General features: G+C 32.2%; 1 protein-coding gene across 2 annotated transcripts in view; it reads right to left on the bottom strand.

The window, feature by feature from the left end:
• Positions 1-14,107, bottom strand: part of LOC106460103 (multidrug resistance-associated protein 5-like) — a 76,827-nt gene that overhangs the window by 32,414 nt on the left and 30,306 nt on the right. For both annotated transcript variants that reach the window (XM_022386740.1, XM_022386741.1), the window contains exons 18-20: positions 10,982-11,150; positions 8,874-8,999; positions 7,892-8,076 (exon numbers count right to left, since the gene is read on the bottom strand). In XM_022386740.1, the coding sequence (XP_022242448.1) occupies positions 7,892-8,076; positions 8,874-8,999; positions 10,982-11,150 (480 nt within the window). The remainder of the gene's footprint in view (positions 1-7,891; positions 8,077-8,873; positions 9,000-10,981; positions 11,151-14,107) is intronic.

Raw genomic sequence — 14,107 nt, 5'->3', positions numbered from 1 at the left:
ACATGGCCTCAAGGTCTCCCACTTAACAACCCTCTGCTTTCTTCCATCCAGCCACTCTTCTATCCAATTTACTAATTTATCCCCCACACCTTTAGAGCTAATTTTTACAAGCCTTTTATGTGGCACCTTGTCAAATGCTTTCTGAAAATTCAGATACACCAAATCTACATCCTTACCCTCATCTACGTAAGCAGTAACCTTTTCAAAGAATGCTAAAAGATTTTCCTTTAGTGAAACCATGTTGACTATCCAATAAAATTCTAAACTTTGTTAAATGACTTTGTAAAGTATCTTTTAACAGACTTTCCAAAATTTTTCACACAACTTATGTAAGTCTAATGGGTCTATAATTACTTGAAAATTTTTATCCCCTCTTTTGAAAAGAGGAGTTACATTAGCTAACTTCCAATTCTCTGGTACCTGCCCACTATTCAAGAACTGACAAAAAATAGTAGCAAATGGCTCACATATCCAATCTTTAACCTCCTTCAAAACCCTTGAGGAAATATTGTCTGGCACAGAAGCCTTATCATTAAGCAATTTTTTCTTAACCAGTTCAGAATTAATGCAGTCATCTTGTTTGATCTCTTTTCCATTTATCAACTGTTCAAGATGTGGAATACTGCTTAAATCTTCATTAGTAAAAACCGAAGAAAAAGTAAAATTTAATAACCCAGCCATCTCATAATCATCTGATACTAGCCTTCCTTTATCATCCCTCAAGGGTCCTATCCATATCCTAACATTTTGTTTTCCCTTAATGTATTTAAAGAAATCCATTTTTTATTTTTACATTTTCAGCCAACTTTTTCTCATAAATCCTTTTTGATGTCCTAATTTCCTGTTTCACCATCTTTCTTGATCTTCTATAATCTTCTAAGTCTCCTGTAATACTAGTCAATTTAATTTTCTTAAATTCATGATGCTTTTCTTTAATTTTATTTCTTAAACTCTTTGTGAGCCAACCTGGTTTTTTACTTGTAGATACCCTTTTCTTTCTATTAGGAATATGTTTACATAGAATATTTAAACATTTAGCTTTAAAAATTTTCCACATCTGATCAGTGTCTCCAAATAACTCAGCTGCCCAATTTACAACAGGTAACTCTTGTCGCATCCCTTCAAAATTTGCTTTTTTGAAATTTATAACCAAAATATCATTATTCCTTATATCCATATGCAGCAAAACATTGAATCTAATAGAGCAATGATCACTTGCACCCAGATGTTCCACAATTTCCACACTCTCAATTATTTCTGTATTTGAAGTTAACAATGTCTAAAATAGCATTGTTTCTAGTTGGTTCCTTGACTGGGCAAGGAAAAGCCAGTCATCCATGGATAAATGGAATTGTAGACCCAGACCAGGAAGATGTCAAGCAAAGAACTGCATAATGTTATTGAAAACATAAGGGGTTAGTGCTATTTCAAATGGGAGGGCAAAGAACTGGAAAATGTGATACCAGGAAAAATGTCATTAGGACAGGGTGATCAGGATGTAAAGAAATGCATCCAATACATCAATTTGAGTTATCCACAAGCCAGGTTGGAATGACCAATGGAGAAAGAAAAAAATTCTCCATCAAAAACTGTATGATGACCAAGAAATGATTCATGGAGGAAAGGTTGATAATTGGGTGTCAGTCCCTGGTCTCTTTTGGGACAACAAAGAGGTGGGAGTAATAACCCAGAGAGAGAAAGGTCAAGAACTCCTTTGATGCTTGTTTCTCCAACAAACCTTCTGACACTGCCCCCTCTAGACATTGAAGGTAGGCCAGATCAGATGAGTGTTGAAAGGTAACAAGTTGGGAAAAAAGAGGAGGAGGAAGAAAAATGAAAAGAAAGACAGTAAGACTTGAAAAATCAATCTGTCGGCAGAGAAATTTGTCCATAGGACTGCAAATCAAAACAGATGGGTTCCCACAGGTCCCACACTGATTCAATTGTCAACACAAATTAGGCCAACAGAAGAGACATTGGATGAAAAGATGTTGAAGGTCTCGATACATAAACAGAACAGGGAGCAGAAGAAGGGCAAAGTTGGGACAAATGGAAACCTAGAGAAATAAGGAAAGATTGATGTGTACATACGTGAGTAATAACATTTAGAAAATTAGAGGTAGACTGACCTTCAGTAGGTAAGGGTGTTCCCAAAACAAAACCTGGAGACAGAAAAAAAAATCACTCAAATTCATCCTCCTTAACTGCAGGCTCAAAGGAAGTGAAAGGGAAGTGAGTGTAAGAGATTGAAACAGAGGGTCCTGGCTGCATCATGGACTCCACCACACTTTGGGCAATGACTGTCACATCTTCCACACAAAGAAATTGCTGCCAAATTATTGGTAATTTCTTCAGTGTGTGTAATATCTTCACTCACATCAGCAGAAGAGTTCACATTAAACTGTGAATTCATATTGAGTGTGTCTAAACTCAATCAAGTAAAAGTTGAAAATCAAAAAGTGGTAAATCTTGGCAAACACATCTGTACATGAGAGTGCAAAAGAAAAGAATGATGATTCACAAGCATGAAGGTGGAAGGCATCATTGAGTTTGGAGGTCTGTCACACTCCTATTGGTGGAGGGTTCTGCTGCATGATGACATAATCATGCAGTGGCGCACATTCACATGGTTTCACGTGAGATTAGGTGGGAGGTTTCACAAGGCTGGTGGCTTGCAAAACTATTTGGAAGATCATGTGAACTGAAGAGGAAAATAAGCTATTCCATGTGAAGAGATGAGTATTCATTTCAGAAATTTTAATTTTCAGGTAATGTTTAAGGAGATCTTAAACTGAATTTTCATTCAAGAAAATGGTAAGTTATAAAATGATTTAAGAGTTATGTTTACAGCTCACTCCATGGTAATTCATTATTAAGCCCTAGATTCAGTAAAAAACAGAGGAGAATTCTTAATGTAACACATGTGTAATAAAAAAAACAATTTTATAAAGGTAACTAGGAGTCGATATATATGTAACCTAACTAGCTATAGTAATGTAAAAAGTTTTAATACTCCAAATAAAAATATCGAAACAAAAAAATCCAAAACTACAGAAACTGAATCACTTAAAATATTTTATCCTTACCTTGGCTCAGACTAACATAATTACAGTGACTTACATATCAATCCCTACTCATCTTTATAAAATTAAAATTTTTTATCATACTTGTTTGTTCTCTTTTTATTAGCTATATTTTTGTGCCAGCAATACCAAACACGGGGCATGCATATACTCAATTCAATTTTATTATTCATCACATTCTCTAACCTACCCTCAAATCTAATTACAAGCCCAAAGTAGTGCATTATCTGTTTTGCATAAAAACACACACTAGTATCTTTTCGGTACAATAACGCAGGGGTGTAAAAAGTACTAAAATATGTTACTCAAGTTCAAGTAAAAGTACTTTATCAAAAAAGTTACTCAAGCACAAGTAAAAGTATCCATCCTGAAATTTACTTAAGTTAGAGTAAAAAGTATCTACTGAATAAGTATTCAAGTAATAAAAGTAAAAAGTCCACTCATCTGCAGTTCTCTCAAACCTTACATGTATGTTGCAGGCCATGAGGCCTAGAAACAAAACCCTGTATAGAAAAGATTTACCAAACTACCAGTGAATAGCAGCAATGTAAAACTTGTCATTCTTATAGTTATCTAGAACACATTTGTTGTATATAATTGAATACTATGGTATTCACAATACACTTAGGGTTTCAGCCAGCTCATGCTGTATGAACTTAATACAACAATAATGCCAATAACGAATATTGTACAAATCATATTGTTTTAGAATAAACTGTATAAGGAATTAAAAAACAAGTATATGAATTCAACCAACTATATTTTGCACAAACTGGTTTTCAAAGTTGGCACAGTCAAGTCTTGCATGGAGAGGGCTTAAAATCTGCCCAGCACAACTGAAGAGACACTCGCAGGCAGTGGCGTGTTCAAACATGTGGCTATATCAGGTACGCTGGAGAAAGACTTAAAAATCTCCATGCCATTAACAGAGCATGTTAGGTATGGCCCTAGGTCCCTCTTCCCAAAGCTATACTGTGGCTTCAGAGTACCTGCTTACGTCTTGCATTTTGACTGCCTGCCTCAAGTTTGAGTTTTGAGAATAGTAACCAAATGTATAAAGTGAAAGGTACTGGAGTAAAAGTACAAGTAATTCTCCTAAATATTACTTAAGTTACAGTACAGGTATTTGAAAATATAAATACTTTTTAAAAAGTAGATACTGAAAAAAAGTTACTCAAGTACTATGCTCAAGTAAAGTTACTTTGTTACCTTTATACCCCCACAAGAAAGGAATCTCTGGGAACCCAGACAGAAGAGTTCTGTGAAAGAATTAGAGCAATGAAGTTAATTGATTTTTTTCTCTACACTTGTCTGGAAAAGTCACTTTCTTATTTAGGTGAAAATTTGTTGAAATAGTGAAATTTTAATTCACTCCATCAGCATGTATATAGCAATTTAGGCAGCTTTATAAGTACAATAATCTTTAGTTTTGCTCAGCCAAAACTATGAAATAGTTATTGTTAATATTTGGACATTTTAAAGGTGATTTTAACCAAGAGATTTTTATGGCCACTATCTAATTTTGTCATGATTCCTACTATTAAGTACTAATGTACTTAATGATAATACCTGTAAAGTATGAAGTTTTAAAAGCTAATTTTATTGTTCACTGGAACTAAGCACATTTAACCCTTTCACTGCATAATTAGATTTCGCAGTCAGTCCCCAATCAATGTCAATTATTTCCACTGCTACCCATTTCAACCCATCCAGCTTTCACCTTCAATAAACTTCTCAACTTTTATCTTCTGAAACTGCTTTGTTACAAGGCAAGTAACCAGACTTGGGCCAATAACATTAAAAACAAGAGACCACATAATATATATATACACTTCTTTGAAATATGGTGATCAAAAATTACTTTTGGCATTATGTAAATATACATTTAATGAACCAAGTTATGTTTTATAACTAAAAAGGATATTAACACAGTTTTTACACATTTTCAAAACTCACATGCTGTCAATGTGTTACTCATTAAGACACATTTTTGTTGTTGTTTGTACATTTCATGCAAAGCTACTTCAGGTATATTTGCACTAGTCATCCCTAATATTGAAGTGACAGATTAAAGAGAAAGTAACCACCAACCACTGCCAATTGAATAGTGGGATTTGATTGTCACTCTTACAATGCACCCATGTCCTCAAAATGCAGTTGGTCAATTTTGGGGAGAGAGAGTAAAAGGGTACAAACCACAGAACCCCAGATTCAGTCTGGCACACTAACTACTAGGCCATGCTAGGCCCATTATGATACAAAAAGTATGCAATCTTGCTTATAACAAATCAGCCTAGTCTTGATCAATGCTAAATTTAGATGTTCACAAGTAATCTATTACTTTTAGCATGTCAGCCTAGCCTCAATCTATACTAAATGTAAATATTTATAAGTAATCTATTGCTTGTAACAAATAAACTTAGCCTTGATCTATGCTAAATCTAGATGTTCACAAGTAATCTATTACTTTTAACAAATCAGCCTAGCCTCAATCTTTACTAGATTTAGATATTCATAAGTAATCTATTACTTTTAACAAATCAGCCTAGCCTCAATCTTTACTAGATTTAGATATTCATAAGTAATCTATTACTTTTAACAAATCAGCCTAGCCTCAATCTATACTAGATTTAGATATTCATAAGTAATCTATTGTTTGTAACAAATAAGCTTAGCCTTGATCTATGCTAAATCTAGATGTTGGGTATAATATAACACTTGGTACAAAACAGTCTAGTTTCAATATGTGCTAAGTCTAAGTGTTTACAACAGCCACAACTAACTCATATTTTATACATATTTTAAAAAAAGGCAAATAAGGACAGCACTATGATTTATGGTCTTTGGTATTACAAAATCACCATTTTTTTGTTTTTTTGTTTTACACTTGACAATACTTTTAATTAGTGACAAAGAAAAGTAGATAAAACTATTCTACCATCAATGGCAGTAATAGTAAGTTTATCATGCTATGTTCCAGGCAGTCATTCTTGATTATTATACTAAAGGACACCAAGCACAACATACATTTATTTCTAAGTCAGCTGCTATATAAAAAAAAGGTGTCTCAGAAGTCTGGACCCATAGGGAAAATAGACATTATTTTCTTAAAAGTTAAACAAACACATTTTTAATGTCAGTTGTAAATACTTCAGGAAAGAAAATATCCTGATGGCACAGTATACCAAGAATTGATGTGTGTATGGCTGTTAATGGCATGCAATTTGAATAATAAATAAATTCAGAATCAACTGTGTATTTTTCTCTATGGGCCCAGACTTCTGGGACACCCTGTACAATATTTATAGCATACATTAAAACTACTTCAATTCACACCAGATATTATAAATTAAGAATTTATGAATACAGAGTTTCCACAACAAAGATATGCTATGAACCTAGGAAATGCTAAAATAATAAACTGTGACACAATACATTTTATAGTATATGTATTATTAGCTGCTGTTTTAGTATAAATTTGTGTAAGCCTTTTCCTATGAAGAAAGTGAAACTACAAGGCACATTTTAAAAATGAGACTAGATCCTGCAAAAAATATGAGTCAGTCTCCCAGACAGTGATAAGCAGTGTGAATGTTGACCAAAAACCTTTTGGTTTTCCACTGGACAATTTAGTTAAAAAATTTTGTTTTCAGTGAATCTTCAGATGAAATGTACACACACATTTCTCCACTCTGCAAAGAGTAATTTTTTGTGGTAAACCATCAAACAAAATTGAAAATTAGTAAGAGATCTCTATGCATCAGGTTCAAATTCTGCAAAAACTAAAACTTCAAGGATATTGTCATACAAAATATGAATATTTATAACAATCAATAAAGCTGGAGGACACCTGCAAGCAATGTGAAATTCTAAAGAATAAAACCTCAACAAATTCGAAGCATATCCACCAGAAATCAAAATAAACACCCACTTGGTATAGTACATTTTCTAAACAAATATACATCAAATGCAATCTAACTCATGTTATAACTAACACAAAAAGTACCAGTAAAAGTTAAATGAAATTGGATGGTATCACACTTTTCAATAAGATGTACTGAGTATGGGTGAGTGTAAATGAAACCAATAAAAATAATTTTTCAAAAAACCACCAGAGGTCAAGATAAACTGGCTCGGAGCTATAAAAAGACTACATAATCAGCACAAACTTGTGTTAAGAAAATTAGACTATTTTCGTTTCTGAAACAGTGACACTTCTTTAGCTGATGCTTGTTTGTTTTGAAATTAGCGCAAGGGCTATTTGAGGTAGCCATCCTTAATTTAGCAGTGAAATACTAAAGGAAAGGCAGCTAGTCATCACCACCCACTGCCAACTCTTAGGCTATTCTTTTACTAACGAATAGTGGGATTGACTGTCACATTACAATGCCCTCACAGCTGAAAGGGCGAGCATGCTTGATGGGACAGGGATACAAACTCACGACCCTCAGATTGCGAGTCGAGTACCTTAACCACCTGGCCATGCTGGGCCGATTAACTGATGCTAATTACATAAAAATAAAAGGGGTTTTTCAAGAAGTCAACTCTACCATGATATAACCTCCACTAATGAACGCTCTGGTTTCTACTATTCATTTTCATATTGATTAAAAGTATCAACTGAGAAGACATAGTTCTGTAAATAACATTGAGATATTCCCAAAATATTTAGTACATTTTACTATGCAGAATAATTAATCACAAAAACCCAAAACGTGAGAACTATCCTTTTTAAAAGACAATATAGTTACAGCAAAAATATTTTTATATGTCTAACATTTAACTAAATTAAATAAGCTTAGGCTTACCCCACTTCCTTGAGAAAGCCAGTAACTAAGCCACCAATTGCTAAATGCTATGCATGCAGCTTGAAGAATGAACCATATGAGAACCAAGAAGGAGACAATGTATCCCCCTGCAGCTAAGATGTAGCTTCTATAGGTGTCAAAAGATATGTCTCCTTGTTTGATCTCTTCCTCAGTCATTAGTCTAACTAACGTAGAAATAAAAAAAATTCACTGTGGTATCTCTGTAGAATATTTAAATTCAAAAACTAAATATATTGTATAATTATGATCATTCACAAATAATATACTTTTATAGTTTATGTTTTTAACCTGCATGACAAAATTAGTTTTCTAGATTTTTCAGTGTGCTATAGAAATAGGCATTTTGAAAGTATCAATTCACTGTTGCTACTACAACACTATGAGCCTCTGACAACAATGAATCAACAGATATACATTTTTCTAACTAAGTATGGTATGGAAGTTATCATATAGCTCAGCATAGTCTTTACTGCTTCCCCTGAAGTTGGCTATAAGGCAGGCATAGTGTCACTACTGGATACCTCACTGAGCATGTGGTTTTATACCCATCAAAACAAAGAAAAACTGTTCAATGCAAATAGCAGATGCTATTCGTAGCCAATGTTCAATTTTCAAATCATAAAACATTTATTCACAGCAACTCAAGGGTAAACATGAATTACAGTTGCTTAAAATTTTACGAGCTACTGACCAATAGTAAGTTTGAAAAAAAAACTCTGCAGAGGTATCTGTAAGACCAATAATGTAAGAATAAATATCATTTTCACTTATATTTATTACTTGTATAATTGACTGTTTATAATCCCCATATGCACATGCACATACAGAAACAAGGAGGAACACCAGTATTAAGACCAGAAAATCTGAATGTGAACCAATTTTATGATTTGAAAATATGATCACCCTACATAGTATGTCAACAAAGTAAAAACAAACTAATAATTATATAGTTATTTCTTACCATCTGCTAGATTAGTTTCAGCTATATCAGACAGAGATGCAGAGGCATTAATGCTGGTACTGGTACTTCTACTGTGGCATTGTACTTTAGCTCGGGTTTCAAACTCTTCCACAGAACGACTAAATCCTGAAAAAAAGTTAAGACTTTACTTAGAAATTATTGCATCTGGCCAGCAAGAAAAATCTTTTATTAGTCTACTTTTTAGTTCACCTAGGCCTACCTACTGTATTTTGCTGAATGCTTTGTTTGCTTGTAATTAAGCACAAATCTACACAATGGGCTATCTGTGCTTTGCCCACCATGGGTATCGAAACCCGGATTCTGCCAATGACTGCATTTTCTGTTAATGACTTTACAAAAATAAAATGATTAGCATTTAGAAAAACATATTGAAGATATAATTCTAAGTAGAAAGTAGCATTTAAACAACAAAAACTTGAAATTTTATTATTAGCAACTTATCATACTTCATGTACTTGTGATGATTGGATATCAATCATTGTAATGGTTAGAAGCTTAGTAATTAGTTACCATTCTTTTTGTCTTTTATTGCTAGATACTAATTACTAACTAGTTTTATCATATGTTTTGACTGCTAATCTGCTGCTATCTTCAAGGAAGACCTGAGAAAGATTGAATTATTTTTCTGTGGTAGTTACAGGACTTCAATTTTGAGTCAGTGCTCCAGAGAAGGGGCATATCGGTATAATTCTCAATCAAAAATCAGCCATTTATGGCCTTAAAAAAGTATTGAGAAGTTGTTTTACTGCCATAGAAAAATAAATACAACTCCCGATGCTTTAACAGTAGTACAGTAATTAATAGTCTAGTTCTTGTAGCTCTCTGCAGTTTACACAGTAGATCTAAAAATAAATGTTCTCTAACCACCAGAAGTTTATATTGGTACATTCGTGAATGATCTAATTTTGTGTAAAAAAAAGAATAAAAGAAAAAGTTGTAATGTCATTACTTGTGTTTATTATTACTACATCTGGTGATTTAATTTGCTAAGCTAATCTTGTGACAGATTCACCTTTCGAAATAACAATTTACAATTAAATTACTTTTTATCACAAAATGTTACTGCTACACTTTGTATAAAATTTAATTACTCCCACTGACAGAATTCTGAGAGTGATTACTCCTTATAGAAAAAATTTAGCTGGAGCACTGTTGAGTCATCCTGTTAGAAAGGCTACTATGCTATTCCCTTATTCAGGATTTCCTCCATTGAAAACTAGAATCAGAACTATTTGAATACTTTCAAGGAAGGTGTCTAGGTTATGCTAGATTGACTGAATGTGTTCTCAGTTAGTTGGATGTAGAAGGCTTCTTTTATCTTTCTATTTCATATGTGGTTTATACCCCATTATTTTGGTATTATTCATTGTTATCATATGATCTTCTCTGACATAATGGGCTCTGCAGATACGTTTATATTACTGAGTCTTGTATGTCTTTACATACTTTGAATTATAACTTTTGCTAGTCTTTCACCAGTACTCAGTAACTTTAACCTCTACATGGAACATTTTGAAAATAATGAGCTTAAAACCTCTTTTCTGAGATGCAGAATTCAGCTGTGCTATGGTGACACTATTTCTTAATAATTTGGCAAACAATGATTTGTAAACATAATAAAGCAATTTAGTTTTAGGAGGAACATACTACATGTTTCAACAAACCATTGGTCTGTCTTCTTCTAATATGGTTCAGACTTGAATACAGACTGACCAGATTTGTCAACACATGTAGTATGTCCCCCTCCCACCAAAAATAAATCACTTCATTGCTTATATACTTTTGTCAAATTATTATATTAGCATAATGTGCTTCCTTACTCAAGAATCTATTTCATAATATAGACAAACACAACAGATAAGATTCCAGAATTTATAAACCATACTAACAGACAATATCCAGCAATACAATTCACAACAGATATATAAAAACAAAATTCTTATTCCCAGATGTGACGGTTACTAAGACACAGCTTATGTACCAACAGATGTAGATAAATACCTCAACTATAAAACAAACCATTCTAAGAATGTAAAGATGAACATCATATACTTTCTAGTTAATTCACAGAGATATGCAAATTTTACCTTTTACAACTGTTGCCAGTTTCCTGTCTTCAAGTTCGTCCTCTCTTTTTATATATGACTTAATAAGAGCTGCATATTCTCCATCTTTATTTTTCAGCTCTCCATCTGTACCCTGTTCAATGATCTTCCCTTCATGCATTAAAACCACCTCATCACATTCTTGGATATACTATACAATGACATGGAATATGGCATTATTTTCTGAATATTTGCCAGTTACCTAAACAAAGAGTCAACTGTCATCCAATAAAAGTAATTCTGATTCAGAACTATTTGAGTATGTTGGTATCATTGGCCACTGTAATTTAAAGAAAAACACAAACAAAAACTGTTCTAAACAAACAAGCATACATGATCTCCATTTAGTGTAATCTACATCAGCTGAACCGTTGATGCCAAATTATTACAATATTACTATAAATATCAACAGCACTTGTCATTTGTTGACTACAATAGGAAGTGTCAGTGAGTTGTAAATCATGCACTAATCTTAACAAAAATTCATAATCAAGTTATGATAAGAAAAAAGTGAAGTTTTGCATGTGCTAAATGAGATCATGTGTCACACACTCTGACATCATATGCCATACAACTTAAAAACTGATTGTTTCAGAGGTAGTAATCAAGTGCACTCATTATATACATCTTAAGGTAGTGTTCACATTGTAAACAAGCATTCTTCCTCTTAAATGTTTAACTTGTGATATGTACATTTTCTTCATTCACTCTTTTAATATTTAGTTAAACCTGCTCTAATACAATTTTTAAAGTTCTTATAACTTTGGTTTTTGGTTTTGTTTCACTGTACATATAAATTTTTAAAATATAGGTTTGTGATACATATGTATGAAATGAAAAAATATAAAACTCTGTGAAGATATACATATCACTTACTTATTTCTAAAGAATATATTTAGATAACATTCGAATATGATAATGCCCCTATTATTGGGTTCTTAGGTATGTCACATTTTAAAACTTTGGGGGTAGGCAATGTAATTAACATTTTACTCAATCCTGTAAAGATAATCAGTTAACAATTGTAATAAATTTACTTTAAACTGTTCATCAAAATAAGATTATCAAAATGAGCATAATGTCATAAAAAAGGTAGGTTTTTAAGCTACCTTAATGATTATATACAAAAGTAACCAAAGATGGCAAACTAAATTCTTGTCCAGGTTCAAATGTTTTAGTACTTATTATACAAGTATTTTAAACCTTCATAAACAGTTCCACAATTAAAATACGATAAATGCATCATCTACACATATACTATAATAAAATGACTAAAGTCAGCAAGATATTCCTTCAATTATTGTCTTTTATGAACATTTACAAAAAAATTTTTCACAGCACACAAAAACTTGGACCTCATACTAACTCCATTAATGTTATTTCAATAAATACTAGTGTATTTCACACATTATTCCAGCATGAAAACCAAATAGTTTGATTAGTTTGTATACACTCTCAGATACAATTTTACCTTTCTTCAGCTGTAGCAAATACGTTAATAATTATGACTTTGAAAACAAATTGTTCAACCAAGTACTACAAAAAATCATACTTCTACACACACTATGTGGATGAAACTTTCACAGTTATATCCAAAGACAACTTCTGGTTAAAGAAATTTCATGACATTGATTTCCATTGACTCTTCCAAACAGTTCACTTATGCAGCTGAAAGTGACAATAAAATCGAATTTCTAGATGTTTCAATCACAAGACATTTAAATGACACAATTGAAACAGAAGTTATGGGCTTTCAACTGAATCCATTATGGAGAACATTTTTCAATGGAATAAGTATGAAGAAATCAAGCTAAAAAAACAACACTCGCTAGATTTCGCTGTTTACACACAGTATACCCTTGAAAATGACACACGAATACATCAAAACTAGTCGGGATAATCAAATTCATATTTTTGTAAATTTATGTTTGTTACTTAATTTGTGCTTATAAAGCTGTTAATCTTTACAACATATATAGATAGCACAAAATACTACACAACTTGAAATTAATCGAGAAACTACAAGCTTTTAATTCACATAATTTTAAAACCTTCTCTACTGTCAATTTTAATTTAAATGCAATAATTCAAGAAGATTATACTTAAAAAATACATGCACTTAATTGCTTAGTATAAAGATGAGTTAAGTTATAGCCTCTAAACTTTTAAACTTCGGAACAATTCATATCCACAATTTCAACTTAGGCACTTTAATTTTTAAAAGGATATTTAAACTGACACTACACAGACCTACTAATAAACTATTACAAAACACAGAAATAGTTATGTAACATTTCATATTTAATCAAGCCCTAACTCAAAGTTTCAAAGCTTATTAAATTAAATATAGATAATAAGCTCAATTAAACTTCACAATTATCACATGTATATATATATATATATATATATACACACACTAGCATACACAAAACAATAGAGTATAATTTAAAGTTAGAATCTCTCCTCCACTTTACACTTTAGACAAACATTAAATCCTCTTTCCCCCATTAATAATTGAAATTCACATGTAAGCTTTCCAATGATCTAAAGTTATCATCAGGCAAAGAACTTATGGTGTAAATGTTTAAATGCAAGCATATCTTGAATTAACTAGAAGTTAAAGTTTAAATATAATATGCCACAACTAGTTCTGATGTTTAAGTTTTACTCTATATTGTTGCATTTCAAAGAACTACTGACTTGTATTCAAAGTCAGTATTTTCTAAGCACATGCTTTCTATAACTCATAATTTGCAGTTAAAGAATCACATTCTGTATTTTATGGAATAACTTTTGATCAGGTTGATGGAATTATCTAATATCAAATCCTGCAGCTGTTGTGGTCAGTTGAATTTAGATTGAGTTTACATAGAAAACAATGGTTTGAGGAATGTACTAGTGACTTTGACTCACTTTGTTGCAGAAAATATGTAGATGACTGGCACATTTACAGTTTTTAATCTCCAAGTCAGGTTAATGGATTTTTAAAATATTTGAACAACAAACATTCAAACATAGCAATTACAGTTGAATGTTAATAAAAACGTAGCTTGCCATTTTTGACCATCTTGACATATACTCAGTAAAGTAGTTTTAAAATTGGCTTAC

This window comes from Limulus polyphemus, unplaced genomic scaffold, assembly GCF_000517525.1.
Source record: "Limulus polyphemus unplaced genomic scaffold, Limulus_polyphemus-2.1.2 Scaffold709, whole genome shotgun sequence".
Lineage (NCBI taxonomy): Eukaryota > Metazoa > Arthropoda > Merostomata > Xiphosura > Limulidae > Limulus > Limulus polyphemus.
The sequence above is the reverse complement of the archived record's forward strand: the minus strand, read 5'-3'. Positions and strand labels throughout refer to the sequence as shown.